The sequence below is a fragment of the Saccoglossus kowalevskii genome, chromosome 8 (genome assembly GCF_978046115.1).
Source record: "Saccoglossus kowalevskii chromosome 8, keSacKowa6.1, whole genome shotgun sequence".
Lineage (NCBI taxonomy): Eukaryota > Metazoa > Hemichordata > Enteropneusta > Harrimaniidae > Saccoglossus > Saccoglossus kowalevskii.
Window position 1 is genome coordinate 27575665 of NC_140648.1, and position 25311 is coordinate 27600975.

Here is a 25311-nt window from a genome sequence, read left to right on the forward strand (position 1 = left end):
TGTTATATTCTGAATTACTTCCAACACAGTGCTGAGTCATGTCTTCCATAATGGTTACAGTAATACACTTGATAGTGTTGTATTCTGAATTACTTCCAACATAGCACTGAGTCATGTCTTCCATAATGGTTACAGTAATACACTTAATAGTGTTGTATTCTGAATTACTTCCAACATAGCACTGAGTCGTGTCTTCCATAATGGTTACAGTAATACACTTGATAGTGTTATATTCTGAAATACTTCCAACATAGCACTGAGTCATGTCTTCCATAATGGTTACAGTAATACACTTGATAGTGTTATATTCTGAATTACTTCCAACACAGCACTGAGTCATGTCTTCCATAATGGTTACAGTAATACATTTGATCTTGTTATATTCTGAATTACTTCCAACATAGCACTGAGTCATGTCTTCCATAATGGTTACAGTAATACATTTGATAGTGTTATATTCTGAATTACTTCCAACACAGCACTGAGTCATGTCTTCCATAATGGTTACAGTAATACACTTGATAGTGTTATATTCTGAATTACTTCCAACATAGCACTGAGTCATGTCTTCCATAATGGTTACAGTAATACATTTGATATTGTTATATTCTGAATTACTTCCAACATAGCACTGAGTCATGTCTTCCATAATGGTTACAGTAATACATTTGATATTGTTATATTCTGAATTACTTCCAACATAGCACTGAGTCATGTCTTCCATAATGGTTACAGTAATACACTTGATCTTGTTATATTCTGAATTACTTCCAACATAGCACTGAGTCATGTCTTCCATAATGGTTACAGTAATACATTTGATATTGTTATATTCTGAATTACTTCCAACATAGCACTGAGTCATGTCTTCCATAATGGTTACAGTAATACATTTGATATTGTTATATTCTGAATTACTTCCAACATAGCACTGATTCATGTCTTCCATAATGGTTACAGTAATACACTTGATAGTGTTATATTCTGAAATACTTCCAACATAGCACTGAGTCATGTCTTCCATAATGGTTACAGTAATACACTTGATAGTGTTATATTCTGAAATACTTCCAACATAGCACTGAGTCATGTCTTCCATAATGGTTACAGTAATACACTTGATAGTGTTATATTCTGAAATACTTCCAACACAGCACTGAGTCATGTCTTCCATAATGGTTACAGTAATACATTTGATATTGTTATATTCTGAATTACTTCCAACATAGCACTGAGTCATGTCTTCCATAATGGTTACAGTAATACATTTGATCTTGTTATATTCTGAATTACTTCCAACATAGCACTGAGTCATGTCTTCCATAATGGTTACAGTAATACATTTGATCTTGTTATATTCTGAATTACTTCCAACACAGCACTGAGTCATGTCTTCCATAATGGTTACAGTAATACATTTGATCTTGTTATATTCTGAATTACTTCCAACATAGCACTGAGTCATGTCTTCCATAATGGTTACAGTAATACATTTGATAGTGTTATATTCTGAATTACTTCCAACACAGCACTGAGTCATGTCTTCCATAATGGTTACAGTAATACACTTGATAGTGTTATATTCTGAATTACTTCCAACATAGCACTGAGTCATGTCTTCCATAATGGTTACAGTAATACATTTGATATTGTTATATTCTGAATTACTTCCAACATAGCACTGAGTCATGTCTTCCATAATGGTTACAGTAATACATTTGATATTGTTATATTCTGAATTACTTCCAACATAGCACTGAGTCATGTCTTCCATAATGGTTACAGTAATACACTTGATCTTGTTATATTCTGAATTACTTCCAACATAGCACTGAGTCATGTCTTCCATAATGGTTACAGTAATACATTTGATATTGTTATATTCTGAATTACTTCCAACATAGCACTGAGTCATGTCTTCCATAATGGTTACAGTAATACATTTGATATTGTTATATTCTGAATTACTTCCAACATAGCACTGATTCATGTCTTCCATAATGGTTACAGTAATACACTTGATAGTGTTATATTCTGAAATACTTCCAACATAGCACTGAGTCATGTCTTCCATAATGGTTACAGTAATACACTTGATAGTGTTATATTCTGAAATACTTCCAACATAGCACTGAGTCATGTCTTCCATAATGGTTACAGTAATACACTTGATAGTGTTATATTCTGAAATACTTCCAACACAGCACTGAGTCATGTCTTCCATAATGGTTACAGTAATACATTTGATATTGTTATATTCTGAATTACTTCCAACATAGCACTGAGTCATGTCTTCCATAATGGTTACAGTAATACATTTGATAGTGTTATATTCTGAATTACTTCCAACACAGCACTGAGTCATGTCTTCCATAATGGTTACAGTAATACACTTGATAGTGTTATATTCTGAATTACTTCCAACACAGCACTGAGTCATGTCTTCCATAATGGTTACAGTAATACACTTGATAGTGTTATATTCTGAATTACTTCCAACACAGTGCTGAGTCATGTCTTCCATAATGGTTACAGTAATACACTTGATAGTGTTATATTCTGAAATACTTCCAACATAGCACTGAGTCATGTCTTCCATAATGGTTACAGTAATACACTTGATAGTGTTATATTCTGAATTACTTCCAACACAGCACTGAGTCATGTCTTCCATAATGGTTACAGTAATACATTTGATCTTGTTATATTCTGAATTACTTCCAACATAGCACTGAGTCATGTCTTCCATAATGGTTACAGTAATACATTTGATAGTGTTATATTCTGAATTACTTCCAACACAGCACTGAGTCATGTCTTCCATAATGGTTACAGTAATACACTTGATAGTGTTATATTCTGAAATACTTCCAACATAGCACTGAGTCATGTCTTCCATAATGGTTACAGTAATACATTTGATATTGTTATATTCTGAATTACTTCCAACATAGCACTGAGTCATGTCTTCCATAATGGTTACAGTAATACATTTGATATTGTTATATTCTGAATTACTTCCAACATAGCACTGAGTCATGTCTTCCATAATGGTTACAGTAATACACTTGATCTTGTTATATTCTGAATTACTTCCAACATAGCACTGAGTCATGTCTTCCATAATGGTTACAGTAATACATTTGATATTGTTATATTCTGAATTACTTCCAACATAGCACTGAGTCATGTCTTCCATAATGGTTACAGTAATACATTTGATATTGTTATATTCTGAATTACTTCCAACATAGCACTGATTCATGTCTTCCATAATGGTTACAGTAATACACTTGATAGTGTTATATTCTGAAATACTTCCAACATAGCACTGAGTCATGTCTTCCATAATGGTTACAGTAATACACTTGATAGTGTTATATTCTGAAATACTTCCAACATAGCACTGAGTCATGTCTTCCATAATGGTTACAGTAATACACTTGATAGTGTTATATTCTGAAATACTTCCAACACAGCACTGAGTCATGTCTTCCATAATGGTTACAGTAATACATTTGATATTGTTATATTCTGAATTACTTCCAACATAGCACTGAGTCATGTCTTCCATAATGGTTACAGTAATACATTTGGTAGTGTTATATTCTGAATTACTTCCAACACAGCACTGAGTCATGTCTTCCATAATGGTTACAGTAATACACTTGATAGTGTTATATTCTGAATTACTTCCAACACAGCACTGAGTCATGTCTTCCATAATGGTTACAGTAATACACTTGATAGTGTTATATTCTGAATTACTTCCAACACAGTGCTGAGTCATGTCTTCCATAATGGTTACAGTAATACACTTGATAGTGTTGTATTCTGAATTACTTCCAACATAGCACTGAGTCATGTCTTCCATAATGGTTACAGTAATACACTTAATAGTGTTGTATTCTGAATTACTTCCAACATAGCACTGAGTCGTGTCTTCCATAATGGTTACAGTAATACACTTGATAGTGTTATATTCTGAAATACTTCCAACATAGCACTGAGTCATGTCTTCCATAATGGTTACAGTAATACACTTGATAGTGTTGTATTCTTAATTACTTCCAACATAGCACTGAGTCATGTCTTCCATAATGGTTATAGTAATACACTTGATAGTGTTATATTCTGAATTACTTCCAACATAGCACTGAGTCATGTCTTCCATAATGGTTACAGTAATACACTTGATAGTGTTGTATTCTTAATTACTTCCAACACAGCACTGAGTCATGTCTTCCATAATGGTTACAGTAATACATTTGATATTGTTATATTCTGAATTACTTCAACATAGCACTGAGTCATGTCTTCCATAATGGTTACAGTAATACATTTGATAGTGTTATATTCTGAATTACTTCCAACACAGCACTGAGTCATGTCTTCCATAATGGTTACAGTAATACACTTGATAGTGTTATATTCTGAATTACTTCCAACACAGCACTGAGTCATGTCTTCCATAATGGTTACAGTAATACACTTGATAGTGTTATATTCTGAATTACTTCCAACACAGTGCTGAGTCATGTCTTCCATAATGGTTACAGTAATACACTTGATAGTGTTGTATTCTGAATTACTTCCAACATAGCACTGAGTCATGTCTTCCATAATGGTTACAGTAATACACTTAATAGTGTTGTATTCTGAATTACTTCCAACATAGCACTGAGTCGTGTCTTCCATAATGGTTACAGTAATACACTTGATAGTGTTATATTCTGAAATACTTCCAACATAGCACTGAGTCATGTCTTCCATAATGGTTACAGTAATACACTTGATATTGTTATATTCTGAAATACTTCCAACATAGCACTGAGTCATGTCTTCCATAATGGTTACAGTAATACACTTGATAGTGTTATATTCTGAATTACTTCCAACACAGCACTGAGTCATGTCTTCCATAATGGTTACAGTAATACACTTGATAGTGTTGTAATCTGAATTACTTCCAACATAGCACTGAGTCATGTCTTCCATAATGGTTACAGTAATACACTTGATAGTGTTATATTCTGAATTACTTCCAACACAGTGCTGAGTCATGTCTTCCATAATGGTTACAGTAATACACTTGATAGTGTTGTATTCTGAATTACTTCCAACATAGCACTGAGTCATGTCTTCCATAATGGTTACAGTAATACACTTAATAGTGTTGTATTCTGAATTACTTCCAACATAGCACTGAGTCGTGTCTTCCATAATGGTTACAGTAATACACTTGATAGTGTTATATTCTGAAATACTTCCAACATAGCACTGAGTCATGTCTTCCATAATGGTTACAGTAATACACTTGATATTGTTATATTCTGAAATACTTCCAACATAGCACTGAGTCATGTCTTCCATAATGGTTACAGTAATACACTTGATAGTGTTATATTCTGAATTACTTCCAACACAGCACTGAGTCATGTCTTCCATAATGGTTACAGTAATACACTTGATAGTGTTATATTCTGAATTACTTCCAACACAGCACTGAGTCATGTCTTCCATAATGGTTACAGTAATACATTTGATCTTGTTATATTCTGAATTACTTCCAACATAGCACTGAGTCATGTCTTCCATAATGGTTACAGTAATACACTTGATAGTGTTATATTCTGAAATACTTCCAACATAGCACTGAGTCATGTCTTCCATAATGGTTACAGTAATACACTTGATAGTGTTATATTCTGAATTACTTCCAACACAGCACTGAGTCATGTCTTCCATAATGGTTACAGTAATACATTTGATCTTGTTATATTCTGAATTACTTCCAACATAGCACTGAGTCATGTCTTCCATAATGGTTACAGTAATACATTTGATAGTGTTATATTCTGAATTACTTCCAACATAGCACTGAGTCATGTCTTCCATAATGGTTACAGTAATACACTTGATAGTGTTATATTCTGAAATACTTCCAACATAGCACTGAGTCATGTCTTCCATAATGGTTACAGTAATACACTTGATAGTGTTATATTCTGAATTACTTCCAACACAGCACTGAGTCATGTCTTCCATAATGGTTACAGTAATACATTTGATCTTGTTATATTCTGAATTACTTCCAACATAGCACTGAGTCATGTCTTCCATAATGGTTACAGTAATACATTTGATAGTGTTATATTCTGAATTACTTCCAACACAGCACTGAGTCATGTCTTCCATAATGGTTACAGTAATACACTTGATAGTGTTATATTCTGAATTACTTCCAACATAGCACTGAGTCATGTCTTCCATAATGGTTACAGTAATACATTTGATATTGTTATATTCTGAATTACTTCCAACATAGCACTGAGTCATGTCTTCCATAATGGTTACAGTAATACATTTGATATTGTTATATTCTGAATTACTTCCAACATAGCACTGAGTCATGTCTTCCATAATGGTTACAGTAATACACTTGATCTTGTTATATTCTGAATTACTTCCAACATAGCACTGAGTCATGTCTTCCATAATGGTTACAGTAATACATTTGATATTGTTATATTCTGAATTACTTCCAACATAGCACTGAGTCATGTCTTCCATAATGGTTACAGTAATACATTTGATATTGTTATATTCTGAATTACTTCCAACATAGCACTGATTCATGTCTTCCATAATGGTTACAGTAATACACTTGATAGTGTTATATTCTGAAATACTTCCAACATAGCACTGAGTCATGTCTTCCATAATGGTTACAGTAATACACTTGATAGTGTTATATTCTGAAATACTTCCAACATAGCACTGAGTCATGTCTTCCATAATGGTTACAGTAATACACTTGATAGTGTTATATTCTGAAATACTTCCAACACAGCACTGAGTCATGTCTTCCATAATGGTTACAGTAATACATTTGATATTGTTATATTCTGAATTACTTCCAACATAGCACTGAGTCATGTCTTCCATAATGGTTACAGTAATACATTTGATAGTGTTATATTCTGAATTACTTCCAACACAGCACTGAGTCATGTCTTCCATAATGGTTACAGTAATACACTTGATAGTGTTATATTCTGAATTACTTCCAACACAGCACTGAGTCATGTCTTCCATAATGGTTACAGTAATACACTTGATAGTGTTATATTCTGAATTACTTCCAACACAGTGCTGAGTCATGTCTTCCATAATGGTTACAGTAATACACTTGATAGTGTTGTATTCTGAATTACTTCCAACATAGCACTGAGTCATGTCTTCCATAATGGTTACAGTAATACACTTAATAGTGTTGTATTCTGAATTACTTCCAACATAGCACTGAGTCGTGTCTTCCATAATGGTTACTGTAATACACTTGATCTTGTTATATTCTGAATTACTTCCAACATAGCACTGAGTCATGTCTTCCATAATGGTTACAGTAATACATTTGATATTGTTATATTCTGAATTACTTCCAACATAGCACTGAGTCATGTCTTCCATAATGGTTACAGTAATACATTTGATATTGTTATATTCTGAATTACTTCCAACATAGCACTGATTCATGTCTTCCATAATGGTTACAGTAATACACTTCATAGTGTTATATTCTGAAATACTTCCAACATAGCACTGAGTCATGTCTTCCATAATGGTTACAGTAATACACTTGATAGTGTTATATTCTGAAATACTTCCAACATAGCACTGAGTCATGTCTTCCATAATGGTTACAGTAATACACTTGATAGTGTTATATTCTGAAATACTTCCAACACAGCACTGAGTCATGTCTTCCATAATGGTTACAGTAATACATTTGATATTGTTATATTCTGAATTACTTCCAACATAGCACTGAGTCATGTCTTCCATAATGGTTACAGTAATACATTTGATAGTGTTATATTCTGAATTACTTCCAACACAGCACTGAGTCATGTCTTCCATAATGGTTACAGTAATACACTTGATAGTGTTATATTCTGAATTACTTCCAACACAGCACTGAGTCATGTCTTCCATAATGGTTACAGTAATACACTTGATAGTGTTATATTCTGAATTACTTCCAACACAGTGCTGAGTCATGTCTTCCATAATGGTTACAGTAATACACTTGATAGTGTTATATTCTGAATTACTTCCAGCACAGCACTGAGTCATGTCTTCCATAATGGTTACAGTAATACACTTGATAGTGTTATATTCTGAATTACTTCCAACATAGCACTGAGTCGTGTCTTCCATAATGGTTACAGTAATACACTTGATATTGTTATATTCTGAATTACTTCCAACATAGCACTGAGTCATGTCTTCCATAATGGTTACAGTAATACACTTGATAGTGTTATATTCTGAATTACTTCCAACACAGTGCTGAGTCATGTCTTCCATAATGGTTACAGTAATACACTTGATATTGTTATATTCTGAATTACTTCCAACATAGCACTGAGTCGTGTCTTCCATAATGGTTACAGTAATACACTTGATAGTGTTATATTCTGAATTACTTCCAACATAGCACTGAGTCATGTCTTCCATAATGGTTACAGTAATACACTTGATAGTGTTATATTCTGAATTACTTCCAGCACAGCACTGAGTCATGTCTTCCATAATGGTTACAGTAATACACTTGATAGTGTTGTATTCTGAATTACTTCCAACACAGTGCTGAGTCATGTCTTCCATAATGGTTACAGTAATACACTTGATAGTGTTATATTCTGAATTACTTCCAGCACAGCACTGAGTCATGTCTTCCATAATGGTTACAGTAATACACTTGATAGTGTTATATTCTGAATTACTTCCAACACAGTGCTGAGTCATGTCTTCCATAATGGTTACAGTAATACACTTGATAGTGTTATATTCTGAATTACTTCCAGCACAGCACTGAGTCATGTCTTCCATAATGGTTACAGTAATACACTTGATAGTGTTATATTCTGAATTACTTCCAGCACAGCACTGAGTCATGTCTTCCATAATGGTTACAGTAATACACTTGATAGTGTTATATTCTGAATTACTTCCAGCACAGCACTGAGTCATGTCTTTCATAATGGTTACAGTAATACACTTGATATTGTTTTATTCTGAATTACTTCCAACACAGCACTGAGTCATGTCTTCCATAATGGTTACAGTAATACACTTGATAGTGTTATATTCTGAATTACTTCCAACATAGCACTGAGTCATGTCTTCCATAATGGTTACAGTAATACACTTGATAGTGTTATATTCTGAATTACTTCCAGCACAGCACTGAGTCATGTCTTCCATAATGGTTACAGTAATACACTTGATAGTGTTGTATTCTGAATTACTTCCAACACAGTGCTGAGTCATGTCTTCCATAATGGTTACAGTAATACACTTGATAGTGTTATATTCTGAATTACTTCCAGCACAGCACTGAGTCATGTCTTCCATAATGGTTACAGTAATACACTTGATAGTGTTATATTCTGAATTACTTCCAACACAGTGCTGAGTCATGTCTTCCATAATGGTTACAGTAATACACTTGATAGTGTTATATTCTGAATTACTTCCAGCACAGCACTGAGTCATGTCTTCCATAATGGTTACAGTAATACACTTGATAGTGTTATATTCTGAATTACTTCCAGCACAGCACTGAGTCATGTCTTCCATAATGGTTACAGTAATACACTTGATAGTGTTATATTCTGAATTACTTCCAGCACAGCACTGAGTCATGTCTTTCATAATGGTTACAGTAATACACTTGATATTGTTTTATTCTGAATTACTTCCAACACAGCACTGAGTCATGTCTTCCATAATGGTTACAGTAATACATTTGATATTGTTATATTCTGAATTACTTCCAACATAGCACTGAGTCATGTCTTCCATAATGGTTACAGTAATACATTTGATAGTGTTATATTCTGAATTACTTCCAACATAGCACTGAGTCATGTCTTCCATAATGGTTACAGTAATACACTTGATCTTGTTATATTCTGAATTACTTCCAACATAGCACTGAGTCATGTCTTCCATAATGGTTACAGTAATACATTTGATATTGTTATATTCTGAATTACTTCCAACATAGCACTGAGTCATGTCTTCCATAATGGTTACAGTAATACATTTGATATTGTTATATTCTGAATTACTTCCAACATAGCACTGATTCATGTCTTCCATAATGGTTACAGTAATACACTTGATAGTGTTATATTCTGAAATACTTCCAACATAGCACTGAGTCATGTCTTCCATAATGGTTACAGTAATACACTTGATAGTGTTATATTCTGAAATACTTCCAACATAGCACTGAGTCATGTCTTCCATAATGGTTACAGTAATACACTTGATAGTGTTATATTCTGAAATACTTCCAACACAGCACTGAGTCATGTCTTCCATAATGGTTACAGTAATACATTTGATATTGTTATATTCTGAATTACTTCCAACATAGCACTGAGTCATGTCTTCCATAATGGTTACAGTAATACATTTGGTAGTGTTATATTCTGAATTACTTCCAACACAGCACTGAGTCATGTCTTCCATAATGGTTACAGTAATACACTTGATAGTGTTATATTCTGAATTACTTCCAACACAGCACTGAGTCATGTCTTCCATAATGGTTACAGTAATACACTTGATAGTGTTATATTCTGAATTACTTCCAACACAGTGCTGAGTCATGTCTTCCATAATGGTTACAGTAATACACTTGATAGTGTTGTATTCTGAATTACTTCCAACATAGCACTGAGTCATGTCTTCCATAATGGTTACAGTAATACACTTAATAGTGTTGTATTCTGAATTACTTCCAACATAGCACTGAGTCGTGTCTTCCATAATGGTTACAGTAATACACTTGATAGTGTTATATTCTGAAATACTTCCAACATAGCACTGAGTCATGTCTTCCATAATGGTTACAGTAATACACTTGATAGTGTTGTATTCTTAATTACTTCCAACATAGCACTGAGTCATGTCTTCCATAATGGTTATAGTAATACACTTGATAGTGTTATATTCTGAATTACTTCCAACATAGCACTGAGTCATGTCTTCCATAATGGTTACAGTAATACACTTGATAGTGTTGTATTCTTAATTACTTCCAACACAGCACTGAGTCATGTCTTCCATAATGGTTACAGTAATACATTTGATATTGTTATATTCTGAATTACTTCAACATAGCACTGAGTCATGTCTTCCATAATGGTTACAGTAATACATTTGATAGTGTTATATTCTGAATTACTTCCAACACAGCACTGAGTCATGTCTTCCATAATGGTTACAGTAATACACTTGATAGTGTTATATTCTGAATTACTTCCAACACAGCACTGAGTCATGTCTTCCATAATGGTTACAGTAATACACTTGATAGTGTTATATTCTGAATTACTTCCAACACAGTGCTGAGTCATGTCTTCCATAATGGTTACAGTAATACACTTGATAGTGTTGTATTCTGAATTACTTCCAACATAGCACTGAGTCATGTCTTCCATAATGGTTACAGTAATACACTTAATAGTGTTGTATTCTGAATTACTTCCAACATAGCACTGAGTCGTGTCTTCCATAATGGTTACAGTAATACACTTGATAGTGTTATATTCTGAAATACTTCCAACATAGCACTGAGTCATGTCTTCCATAATGGTTACAGTAATACACTTGATATTGTTATATTCTGAAATACTTCCAACATAGCACTGAGTCATGTCTTCCATAATGGTTACAGTAATACACTTGATAGTGTTATATTCTGAATTACTTCCAACACAGCACTGAGTCATGTCTTCCATAATGGTTACAGTAATACACTTGATAGTGTTGTAATCTGAATTACTTCCAACATAGCACTGAGTCATGTCTTCCATAATGGTTACAGTAATACACTTGATAGTGTTATATTCTGAATTACTTCCAACACAGTGCTGAGTCATGTCTTCCATAATGGTTACAGTAATACACTTGATAGTGTTGTATTCTGAATTACTTCCAACATAGCACTGAGTCATGTCTTCCATAATGGTTACAGTAATACACTTAATAGTGTTGTATTCTGAATTACTTCCAACATAGCACTGAGTCGTGTCTTCCATAATGGTTACAGTAATACACTTGATAGTGTTATATTCTGAAATACTTCCAACATAGCACTGAGTCATGTCTTCCATAATGGTTACAGTAATACACTTGATATTGTTATATTCTGAAATACTTCCAACATAGCACTGAGTCATGTCTTCCATAATGGTTACAGTAATACACTTGATAGTGTTATATTCTGAATTACTTCCAACACAGCACTGAGTCATGTCTTCCATAATGGTTACAGTAATACACTTGATAGTGTTATATTCTGAATTACTTCCAACACAGCACTGAGTCATGTCTTCCATAATGGTTACAGTAATACATTTGATCTTGTTATATTCTGAATTACTTCCAACATAGCACTGAGTCATGTCTTCCATAATGGTTACAGTAATACACTTGATAGTGTTATATTCTGAAATACTTCCAACATAGCACTGAGTCATGTCTTCCATAATGGTTACAGTAATACACTTGATAGTGTTATATTCTGAATTACTTCCAACACAGCACTGAGTCATGTCTTCCATAATGGTTACAGTAATACATTTGATCTTGTTATATTCTGAATTACTTCCAACATAGCACTGAGTCATGTCTTCCATAATGGTTACAGTAATACATTTGATAGTGTTATATTCTGAATTACTTCCAACATAGCACTGAGTCATGTCTTCCATAATGGTTACAGTAATACACTTGATAGTGTTATATTCTGAAATACTTCCAACATAGCACTGAGTCATGTCTTCCATAATGGTTACAGTAATACACTTGATAGTGTTATATTCTGAATTACTTCCAACACAGCACTGAGTCATGTCTTCCATAATGGTTACAGTAATACATTTGATCTTGTTATATTCTGAATTACTTCCAACATAGCACTGAGTCATGTCTTCCATAATGGTTACAGTAATACATTTGATAGTGTTATATTCTGAATTACTTCCAACATAGCACTGAGTCATGTCTTCCATAATGGTTACAGTAATACATTTGATATTGTTATATTCTGAATTACTTCCAACATAGCACTGAGTCATGTCTTCCATAATGGTTACAGTAATACACTTGATCTTGTTATATTCTGAATTACTTCCAACATAGCACTGAGTCATGTCTTCCATAATGGTTACAGTAATACATTTGATATTGTTATATTCTGAATTACTTCCAACATAGCACTGAGTCATGTCTTCCATAATGGTTACAGTAATACATTTGATATTGTTATATTCTGAATTACTTCCAACATAGCACTGATTCATGTCTTCCATAATGGTTACAGTAATACACTTGATAGTGTTATATTCTGAAATACTTCCAACATAGCACTGAGTCATGTCTTCCATAATGGTTACAGTAATACACTTGATAGTGTTATATTCTGAAATACTTCCAACATAGCACTGAGTCATGTCTTCCATAATGGTTACAGTAATACACTTGATAGTGTTATATTCTGAAATACTTCCAACACAGCACTGAGTCATGTCTTCCATAATGGTTACAGTAATACATTTGATATTGTTATATTCTGAATTACTTCCAACACAGCACTGAGTCATGTCTTCCATAATGGTTACAGTAATACATTTGATAGTGTTATATTCTGAATTACTTCCAACACAGCACTGAGTCATGTCTTCCATAATGGTTACAGTAATACACTTGATAGTGTTATATTCTGAATTACTTCCAACACAGCACTGAGTCATGTCTTCCATAATGGTTACAGTAATACACTTGATAGTGTTATATTCTGAATTACTTCCAACACAGTGCTGAGTCATGTCTTCCATAATGGTTACAGTAATACACTTGATAGTGTTGTATTCTGAATTACTTCCAACATAGCACTGAGTCATGTCTTCCATAATGGTTACAGTAATACACTTAATAGTGTTGTATTCTGAATTACTTCCAACATAGCACTGAGTCGTGTCTTCCATAATGGTTACTGTAATACACTTGATCTTGTTATATTCTGAATTACTTCCAACATAGCACTGAGTCATGTCTTCCATAATGGTTACAGTAATACATTTGATATTGTTATATTCTGAATTACTTCCAACATAGCACTGAGTCATGTCTTCCATAATGGTTACAGTAATACATTTGATATTGTTATATTCTGAATTACTTCCAACATAGCACTGATTCATGTCTTCCATAATGGTTACAGTAATACACTTCATAGTGTTATATTCTGAAATACTTCCAACATAGCACTGAGTCATGTCTTCCATAATGGTTACAGTAATACACTTGGTAGTGTTATATTCTGAAATACTTCCAACATAGCACTGAGTCATGTCTTCCATAATGGTTACAGTAATACACTTGATAGTGTTATATTCTGAAATACTTCCAACACAGCACTGAGTCATGTCTTCCATAATGGTTACAGTAATACATTTGATATTGTTATATTCTGAATTACTTCCAACATAGCACTGAGTCATGTCTTCCATAATGGTTACAGTAATACATTTGATAGTGTTATATTCTGAATTACTTCCAACATAGCACTGATTCATGTCTTCCATAATGGTTACAGTAATACACTTGATAGTGTTATATTCTGAAATACTTCCAACATAGCACTGAGTCATGTCTTCCATAATGGTTACAGTAATACACTTGATAGTGTTATATTCTGAAATACTTCCAACATAGCACTGAGTCATGTCTTCCATAATGGTTACAGTAATACACTTGATAGTGTTATATTCTGAAATACTTCCAACACAGCACTGAGTCATGTCTTCCATAATGGTTACAGTAATACATTTGATATTGTTATATTCTGAATTACTTCCAACACAGCACTGAGTCATGTCTTCCATAATGGTTACAGTAATACATTTGATAGTGTTATATTCTGAATTACTTCCAACACAGCACTGAGTCATGTCTTCCATAATGGTTACAGTAATACACTTGATAGTGTTATATTCTGAATTACTTCCAACACAGTGCTGAGTCATGTCTTCCATAATGGTTACAGTAATACACTTGATAGTGTTGTATTCTGAATTACTTCCAACATAGCACTGAGTCATGTCTTCCATAATGGTTACAGTAATACACTTAATAGTGTTGTATTCTGAATTACTTCCAACATAGCACTGAGTCGTGTCTTCCATAATGGTTACTGTAATACACTTGATCTTGTTATATTCTGAATTACTTCCAACATAGCACTGAGTCATGTCTTCCATAATGGTTACAGTAATACATTTGATATTGTTATATTCTGAATTACTTCCAACATAGCACTGAGTCATGTCTTCCATAATGGTTACAGTAATACATTTGATATTGTTATATTCTGAATTACTTCCAACATAGCACTGATTCATGTCTTCCATAATGGTTACAGTAATACACTTCATAGTGTTATATTCTGAAATACTTCCAACATAGCACTGAGTCATGTCTTCCATAATGGTTACAGTAATACACTTGATAGTGTTATATTCTGAAATACTTCCAACATAGCACTGAGTCATGTCTTCCATAATGGTTACAGTAATACACTTGATAGTGTTATATTCTGAAATACTTCCAACACAGCACTGAGTCATGTCTTCCATAATGGTTACAGTAATACATTTGATATTGTTATATTCTGAATTACTTCCAACATAGCACTGAGTCATGTCTTCCATAATGGTTACAGTAATACATTTGATAGTGTTATATTCTGAATTACTTCCAACACAGCACTGAGTCATGTCTTCCATAATGGTTACAGTAATACACTTGATAGTGTTATATTCTGAATTACTTCCAACACAGCACTGAGTCATGTCTTCCATAATGGTTACAGTAATACACTTGATAGTGTTATATTCTGAATTACTTCCAACACAGTGCTGAGTCATGTCTTCCATAATGGTTACAGTAATACACTTGATAGTGTTATATTCTGAATTACTTCCAGCACAGCACTGAGTCATGTCTTCCATAATGGTTACAGTAATACACTTGATAGTGTTATATTCTGAATTACTTCCAACATAGCACTGAGTCGTGTCTTCCATAATGGTTACAGTAATACACTTGATATTGTTATATTCTGAATTACTTCCAACATAGCACTGAGTCATGTCTTCCATAATGGTTACAGTAATACACTTGATAGTGTTATATTCTGAATTACTTCCAACACAGTGCTGAGTCATGTCTTCCATAATGGTTACAGTAATACACTTGATATTGTTATATTCTGAATTACTTCCAACATAGCACTGAGTCGTGTCTTCCATAATGGTTACAGTAATACACTTGATAGTGTTATATTCTGAATTACTTCCAACATAGCACTGAGTCATGTCTTCCATAATGGTTACAGTAATACACTTGATAGTGTTATATTCTGAATTACTTCCAGCACAGCACTGAGTCATGTCTTCCATAATGGTTACAGTAATACACTTGATAGTGTTGTATTCTGAATTACTTCCAACACAGTGCTGAGTCATGTCTTCCATAATGGTTACAGTAATACACTTGATAGTGTTATATTCTGAATTACTTCCAGCACAGCACTGAGTCATGTCTTCCATAATGGTTACAGTAATACACTTGATAGTGTTATATTCTGAATTACTTCCAACACAGTGCTGAGTCATGTCTTCCATAATGGTTACAGTAATACACTTGATAGTGTTATATTCTGAATTACTTCCAGCACAGCACTGAGTCATGTCTTCCATAATGGTTACAGTTATACACTTGATAGTGTTATATTCTGAATTACTTCCAGCACAGCACTGAGTCATGTCTTCCATAATGGTTACAGTAATACACTTGATAGTGTTATATTCTGAATTACTTCCAGCACAGCACTGAGTCATGTCTTTCATAATGGTTACAGTAATACACTTGATATTGTTTTATTCTGAATTACTTCCAACACAGCACTGAGTCATGTCTTCCATAATGGTTACAGTAATACACTTGATAGTGTTATATTCTGAATTACTTCCAACATAGCACTGAGTCATGTCTTCCATAATGGTTACAGTAATACAGTTGATATTGTTATATTCTGAATTACTTCCAGCACAGCACTGAGTCATGTCTTCCATAATGGTTACAGTAATACACTTGATATTGTTTTATTCTGAATTACTTCCAACACAGCACTGAGTCATGTCTTCCATAATGGTTACAGTAATACACTTGATAGTGTTATATTCTGAAATACTTCCAACATAGCACTGAGTCATGTCTTCCATAATGGTTACAGTAATACACTTGATAGTGTTATATTCTGAAATACTTCCAACACAGCACTGAGTCATGTCTTCCATAATGGTTACAGTAATACATTTGATATTGTTATATTCTGAATTACTTCCAACATAGCACTGAGTCATGTCTTCCATAATGGTTACAGTAATACATTTGATAGTGTTATATTCTGAATTACTTCCAACACAGCACTGAGTCATGTCTTCCATAATGGTTACAGTAATACACTTGATAGTGTTATATTCTGAATTACTTCCAACACAGCACTGAGTCATGTCTTCCATAATGGTTACAGTAATACACTTGATAGTGTTATATTCTGAATTACTTCCAACACAGTGCTGAGTCATGTCTTCCATAATGGTTACAGTAATACACTTGATAGTGTTGTATTCTGAATTACTTCCAACATAGCACTGAGTCATGTCTTCCATAATGGTTACAGTAATACACTTAATAGTGTTGTATTCTGAATTACTTCCAACATAGCACTGAGTCGTGTCTTCCATAATGGTTACAGTAATACACTTGATCTTGTTATATTCTGAATTACTTCCAACATAGCACTGAGTCATGTCTTCCACAATGGTTACAGTAATACATTTGATATTGTTATATTCTGAATTACTTCCAACATAGCACTGAGTCATGTCTTCCATAATGGTTACAGTAATACATTTGATATTGTTATATTCTGAATTACTTCCAACATAGCACTGATTCATGTCTTCCATAATGGTTACAGTAATACACTTCATAGTGTTATATTCTGAAATACTTCCAACATAGCACTGAGTCATGTCTTCCATAATGGTTACAGTAATACACTTGATAGTGTTATATTCTGAAATACTTCCAACATAGCACTGAGTCATGTCTTCCATAATGGTTACAGTAATACACTTGATAGTGTTATATTCTGAAATACTTCCAACACAGCACTGAGTCATGTCTTCCATAATGGTTACAGTAATACATTTGATATTGTTATATTCTGAATTACTTCCAACATAGCACTGAGTCATGTCTTCCATAATGGTTACAGTAATACATTTGATAGTGTTATATTCTGAATTACTTCCAACACAGCACTGAGTCATGTCTTCCATAATGGTTACAGTAATACACTTGATAGTGTTATATTCTGAATTACTTCCAACACAGCACTGAGTCATGTCTTCCATAATGGTTACAGTAATACACTTGATAGTGTTATATTCTGAATTACTTCCAACACAGTGCTGAGTCATGTCTTCCATAATGGTTACAGTAATACACTTGATAGTGTTATATTCTGAATTACTTCCAGCACAGCACTGAGTCATGTCTTCCATAATGGTTACAGTAATACACTTGATAGTGTTATATTCTGAATTACTTCCAACATAGCACTGAGTCGTTTCTTCCATAATGGTTACAGTAATACACTTGATATTGTTATATTCTGAATTACTTCCAACATAGCACTGAGTCATGTCTTCCATAATGGTTACAGTAATACACTTGATAGTGTTATATTCTGAATTACTTCCAACACAGTGCTGAGTCATGTCTTCCATAATGGTTACAGTAATACACTTGATATTGTTATATTCTGAATTACTTCCAACATAGCACTGAGTCGTGTCTTCCATAATGGTTACAGTAATACACTTGATAGTGTTATATTCTGAATTACTTCCAACATAGCACTGAGTCATGTCTTCCATAATGGTTACAGTAATACACTTGATAGTGTTGTATTCTGAATTACTTCCAACACAGCACTGAGTCATGTCTTCCATAATGGTTACAGTAATACACTTGATAGTGTTATATTCTGAATTACTTCCAACATAGCACTGAGTCATGTCTTCCATAATGGTTACAGTAATACACTTGATATTGTTATATTCTGAATTACTTCCAGCACAGCACTGAGTCATGTCTCTCTCTGATTGGTCTGATTGATCGCGGTCAGCGCCAGGATTGAAATAACTTTCGCGCTAACGAAAACATGAAAATAAACAAGCAGCATCACATATCTAATTTTAGCTATGCCTTTTGGCAATCTGATGATCCCATTCTTGAAAAATGTACAAACTATGTTATAACCATGTTTTGGGTAAAAAAGTCAAATTATTCATTTGTTTTTTTATAGTCCGGAATGCATATTATAATATGCCTACATCCGTCTTTGTCAAACAAATGGACAATGGCCTACCATGATAAGATCAAATGCTCAATTGATAATTATGGAATTAACATAAATCCGATCATGTGTCTACTATGTAGTGATGCTTGTTTATTTTAATGTTTGAGTTATTTAAAAAAAAATAAGAGATTATGCATCACTTGCGTCAGTACTAATATTTATCAGTTTGTGGGAGTCTGAATCAATTACAAAATTGTCTGCCCCATGTACCCCACACAGAAACGTTTTGACAGTAGCTGTTGTATGGATTTGGAAAGTTTACTATTATTACGAATGCTTTGAAAGAGGCAATTTGCAACAATTAGTCTCACAACAAATTTACTTACTATTACAAATGTGGTCTACACAATGGGTGTTCTATGGTTTAATCCGACGGATAGACAGCTTCCAAGTACTAGTATGTCAGGGTAGAAATGTTCAACCCGGAGAAGTAATCAAAAATATACTGTTTAGTTCATTGATTAAAGACAACATATTACAAGGTATGAATATGTGCTTATGTTTTACAACAATACAATACAAGAACACTTTATTATCACTGTAAAGAAATTACAATCGTTTTGGGCTCTGAGTAATAAAGTTAAATTAATGAAAATGAACACAAATTAATTATAATAAAAGTATTAAAAAAACAAAGAAAGTTACTAAATGGTTCTTTTCAAGTTTGCATTATCAATGTATTGGATTAGTGTTTTCAGTGAATGTTTATCTGATACATTGATGATTGTCTTGAATTTTTCTGTTTTGTCCATCTCATGTAAATTGGTAAATATTGTGTTAAAGTCATCGTAAAGAGTTTTTCTTTCAGAAGAATAAGCTTTACAAGACGTAATGAAGTGGATTTCATCCTCTAATACATTGCATGTTTTGCATAGTCTCTTGCTGAGTGGTGTTTTTGGACGAGTATGTCTTCCTACTTCAATCTGTAATTTGAGGCAACTAAGCCGTAATCTTGCTAGTGTTTCAACCTCATGGAGTTTATTTAATTTTTACTTAAAGGGCGGCAGTCGTCGTGCCGCTTCCTGATCGATATGGGACTCATATCGACGTATACAACACGTGTAAAATACATTGTTTATTTGCATGGAATTTGAACACGCGCTGCGCGACGACCACAGCGCTTTAAATATGGTGCTTCTATAATTTCATTGTTTATTTGTCTGTATGTCCGCAGTTTTGAGTTCTCTCTGCTATTGTGTTGATTCCATAGTTTATTGTAGTAGTCTTTAGATATCTGGTATAAACTGTCTTTATTAATGTTATCGATGTCAATGTTGTATGTTGTTTTGCAACCAAGAGTTATGATAACACTGTTGTTTCAGTGTGCTGGTAATATTTTATGGCTCTTTGTTGTACTAAGGATAAGGGTGTCAGTCTTCCTAATTCCATTCGACATCCGATGTTACTGCTTTTGTTGTTTAGGGATAATATCTGGCCACAGAGTCTTAGGTGACATTTTTCAGTGTCTGTGTTGTCCCATTGTTGTATGTTTATATGTATTTCCCACATTTCTGAGCCATATAATAGTATTACGTTGTTGTATAATATCAAATAGTTTGGTCTTCAATCTGATGCTGTTCTTGTTTTTTGGGTAGATTATTGATAGGTTACGTTCTGCTTTTTGTGTGTGCTTTATCTGCCAGTATTTGTGTTGTTTTTGTCAAGGTGCCATTGGAGTTGACGGTGATGCCCAGATATGTAAACTGATTTGTTTTCTGTAGTATTGTTTTGTTGTATGTGAAAGAAGTGTTTTCTGATTTATTTTTTTGTGAACGTCAACATGAAATTTAATAAAAGCACATGATTATGTTAGATGCAATATGATTAATATTTTTTGAGAATATGATAATATAAAATTTCAGTGTGTTTAGATTATGAGGTAAAATATATAAGAATAACAAAAGCAACCCATCGTCAATTGTGTTATGTTTTCATTGCGATTTGGTATCAGCGTCACTGTTTATATTGTTGGTAATTTGAATGTACAACAATATGTATTGTTAGGGAGCGCCGATTTACCTCATTCAAGAAAGTCGTAATATGGTGCATTGTGGGAATATGTGCGCCATGCTGGCAATGGAAAAGTGGTAAATTGTTATTAACGTGGACGGCCATTTTGCTGGTTTTGTCGAAGAAGTATCGGAATGTCTGTGTTGAAGCAACCGACAGACAACGACGCTTTGGCGCTGTTAGCGCTTAAATCTGCCCCTTCCAGCCCAAGTAGGATACCATGGGCAGATGTTACAGACCGAGGTTTGGCCATAGCGCGACTGGAAGGCCGTGAATTCGAGTATTTAATGCGGCAAAACCGCATCTCGATTGGTCGCAACAGCAGTCAGGGCGAAGTCGATGTAAACATGGGCCACTCAAGTTTTATCTCACGAAAACATCTAGAAATATCCTTCGAAAGTCCCAACTTCTTTCTGCACTGCTCGGGTAAGAATGGTATCTTTGTTGACGGGATTTTCCAACGAAGAGGAGCCAACCCACTCCAGCTTCCACGAGCGTAAGTATTGATGATATTGTATTGCAAAAACCGATGGATCACAATTCCTTGCCTTGCCGTGATGGTTGCCTCGTGGCCAGAAAAGCCTCCTAATTTGTTGGATGTTATGACGAGAATTTGTTGTTTCATCAGGGCGTTATCTATTTTGACTATGTATATGATATAATATGTTATACCGTTTGTTTATAATGTAACAGGATTTGTTGTTTTGATACCAATTTATGCAAAACAATGAAATGTTGCAGTGCTCTGACGTGCTTTGGTTACATTATATTCAACAATACATACGCAAATGTATGATTCGGCAATGTAAACAAACATAAATTTGGTCATTTCAAATACAAATTTCAGTCACATAATGATATTTTATATGTTTTGGTTAATAATTTACAAAAACACGGACGGACATGTCTTTTATGATGCTGTCATCGTGACGTTGTTTCGAGTTAATTTTGTGAACAAATCTGACACCGTTTTTACTCGGCCCATGCGCCCTGGCATCACCATCGTGACTCGGCCTTCAGAAATTCTGTACACGTTGAGCGAACATTAAATATTGTCATTGTTTTTTTGTGTGTAATATAGTATTTTTGACTGCATAGTAAAAATAAACACGTTTGCCACGTGGAAGCCATTGGCCAGTAAGACTGAAGATGTGTATCTTGCCGATCCAAAACAATAGCTTTATACTGCCTTCTCCTTGTAAGGGTACAAAGTACGACTTGGCATTCACAAACAAGTCGCTTACTGGAATTAGAATTAATTTAGTGTTTGGTAGTTTTCGTGTTGTAATAAATAAATAAATATGCAACTGTCAAAATATGTCATAATTTCCCCCTGTTCTGTTCACAGGATGTTAGCCACTGTGACCCCATATGTAAATAAACAACAGACTCATGATGTTGTCAGCTGTTTATATGTAAACAAAGCAAACACAAGTGTGTGCTTAACAACTGTTTGTAATTCAGTTTATCGCCAGACAACTCTTTCGTTTCGAAACATCGACTATACAATATGTTTTTCTATTTAGTAGTTTATTATTCCCAGTAATGAAGGGATACTGTGTGTAATGTGGAAATGTGTGTACTCTTTAATAATATTTGTATTCCTGTTTTCTATTTATGCTATATATAAAGGCGTGTTATTTGCATTTCTGACTGAAATTGTTTTGAACTTTAGGGACCTGTTTTTTTGGGGGGGATCATGGCATCTAACTATGACCTCTGTTACTTCAGGGCTTTGTCTTCTCCGGGGTTCTCTGGCAAGTGACACTGTTATGAAACCATAACATGTGTTTTATGGAAAACAAAAGTTTTGGCTATCATTTTTGACCCTGGATTTTTGGCCAAAGGTTTTGCAGAAGGCCATGTGCATGTTTTATCATATACTGATTGAATCTGTACAGCAAATATTAGTACATCGCATTAAATTTTATTTACTAATAACTTGTTACATGTTTATCTCTCCTAACTCCTGCATTAAAAGTATGTATTTTTATTTTGCTAAGAAACTTGTGTACTGTGGAATACTTTATTTTCGCTGGAATTAATTTTCGCTGAAAAGGCTTTTTGGGCGTTTTATATGGAATTTATTTTCACTGATTTTTTATGAGTTTAATGTTAAATATAGGAAAAAAAGTATATTCGCTGGATTTTATTTTCACAGAATCATCCCTTCAGTGAAAATAGCGAAAATAAATTCCAAGCGAAAATAAAGTATTCTACAGTATTACAAGCAGGTTTTTTTATTTATTTTTTCCGGTACTAACACAGGGAGCCCAGGAACTATGATCAACTGTACGCACTCCCTATGGGGGGGGGGGGTATCGGCTAGTATCTAGTGTAAGAAATAGACAAGAGATGAAGGCTCCAGTCAGCTCACATTTTTTAAACTCGAAAAAATAGACGAAAAAAATGAAAAATAAAATCTAAAAAAAATACCAGGTTGAAGAATATTAGTTGCTCCTTCGAATTTCGCCAAAGCCTTACCTACATTTTACCCATATCTGCAGAAAAAATCAAGAAAACTACACAAATTGGCTCCATTTAGGAATTCCTAACGGTTAGTCCGACCGCACGACACCGATGGAGGCGTGACCTGTTCAGCATTTGTCAACAACCAATCACAAGACTGGTTACGAACCAGTTGAGCAAGGCTAACCGAGTCGTGACCTCGATGTGGTTCGTAACCATCTTGTGATTGGTTGTTGACAAATGCTGAACAGGCCACGCCTCCAACTGTGCCATGCGTTCGGGCAAACCGTTAGGAAATCCTAAATGGAGTAAATTTGTGTAGTTTTCTTGATTTATTCTGCAGATATCGGTGAAATGTAGGTAGGGCTTTGGCGAAATTCGAAGGAGCAACTAATATTCTTCAACCTGGTATTTTTTTTATATTTTATTTTTCATTCTTTTCGTCTGTTTTTTCGAGTTTAAAAAATGTGAGCTGGCTGGAGCCTTCATCCCTTGTCTATTTCTTACACTAGATACCAGCCGATACCCCCCCCCCCCCCCCCCCCCCCCCCCCCCGCTCATAGAGGACTGCGTATTACAGTTAATTATAGTTCCTGGGCTCCCTGTGGTACTAATTCACAGTAATTCACTCCAAAAATGGGAAACTACATGTAATTGGTGCCAATTTCTTGGACACTTAGATTCATAAGTAAATAAATATAGTAAAATATGCTGGGGTTGTAATGCACAAGGTATGAGTAAAAAAAATACCTGTCATGCACAAGTTAATAGTACAAGAAAATAAATATTCTGAATTAATATCGGTATGTTATACAAAACTTGTGCATGGCCAGAAAGGTTGCTTTCTGCAAAATGCGTGGCCAAAAAGTCTGAGGTAGGGAATGGTATTGTGTCATGTTGAAAAGGCATTGGTCTCCCGTTGATTTTTGAGACTTGAAAGTTGTATGAATACTGTGCATGCCATGTTATCATTTCTTTAACTTTGTACATCACACACTGATGCAGAGAATAAATTAACTCCCAAGTCAATGGAAAAGTACATTGGCCTGGCAGGACAAATTATAATGAATTTTGTTGAATGTGACTACTACAAATTTAACATGAAAACATCATGAAATCGATTCAATAATACAAGTAAGCCAAACAAATTCATTAAGTAATAAGATGTCGTAGGTTATGATGATATCTTTATAATTATTATATCACCAGCCCTCTTGTTTCTATTCTGATTGTAGTGAAGTATATTTGAA

The 25311-nt window shown here is 34.0% G+C and overlaps 1 protein-coding gene across 1 annotated transcript in view; it reads left to right on the forward strand.

Moving 5' to 3' along the window:
• The first annotated feature begins 21650 nt into the window (after positions 1–21650).
• The window catches only part of LOC100328988 (fork-head box K transcription factor), a 64301-nt gene continuing 60640 nt past the window's right edge, over positions 21651–25311 (forward strand). The window contains exon 1 of the mRNA XM_002741988.4: positions 21651–22088. Coding sequence (XP_002742034.1) covers positions 21727–22088 — 362 coding nt within the window. The 5' untranslated portion in view covers positions 21651–21726. The remainder of the gene's footprint in view (positions 22089–25311) is intronic.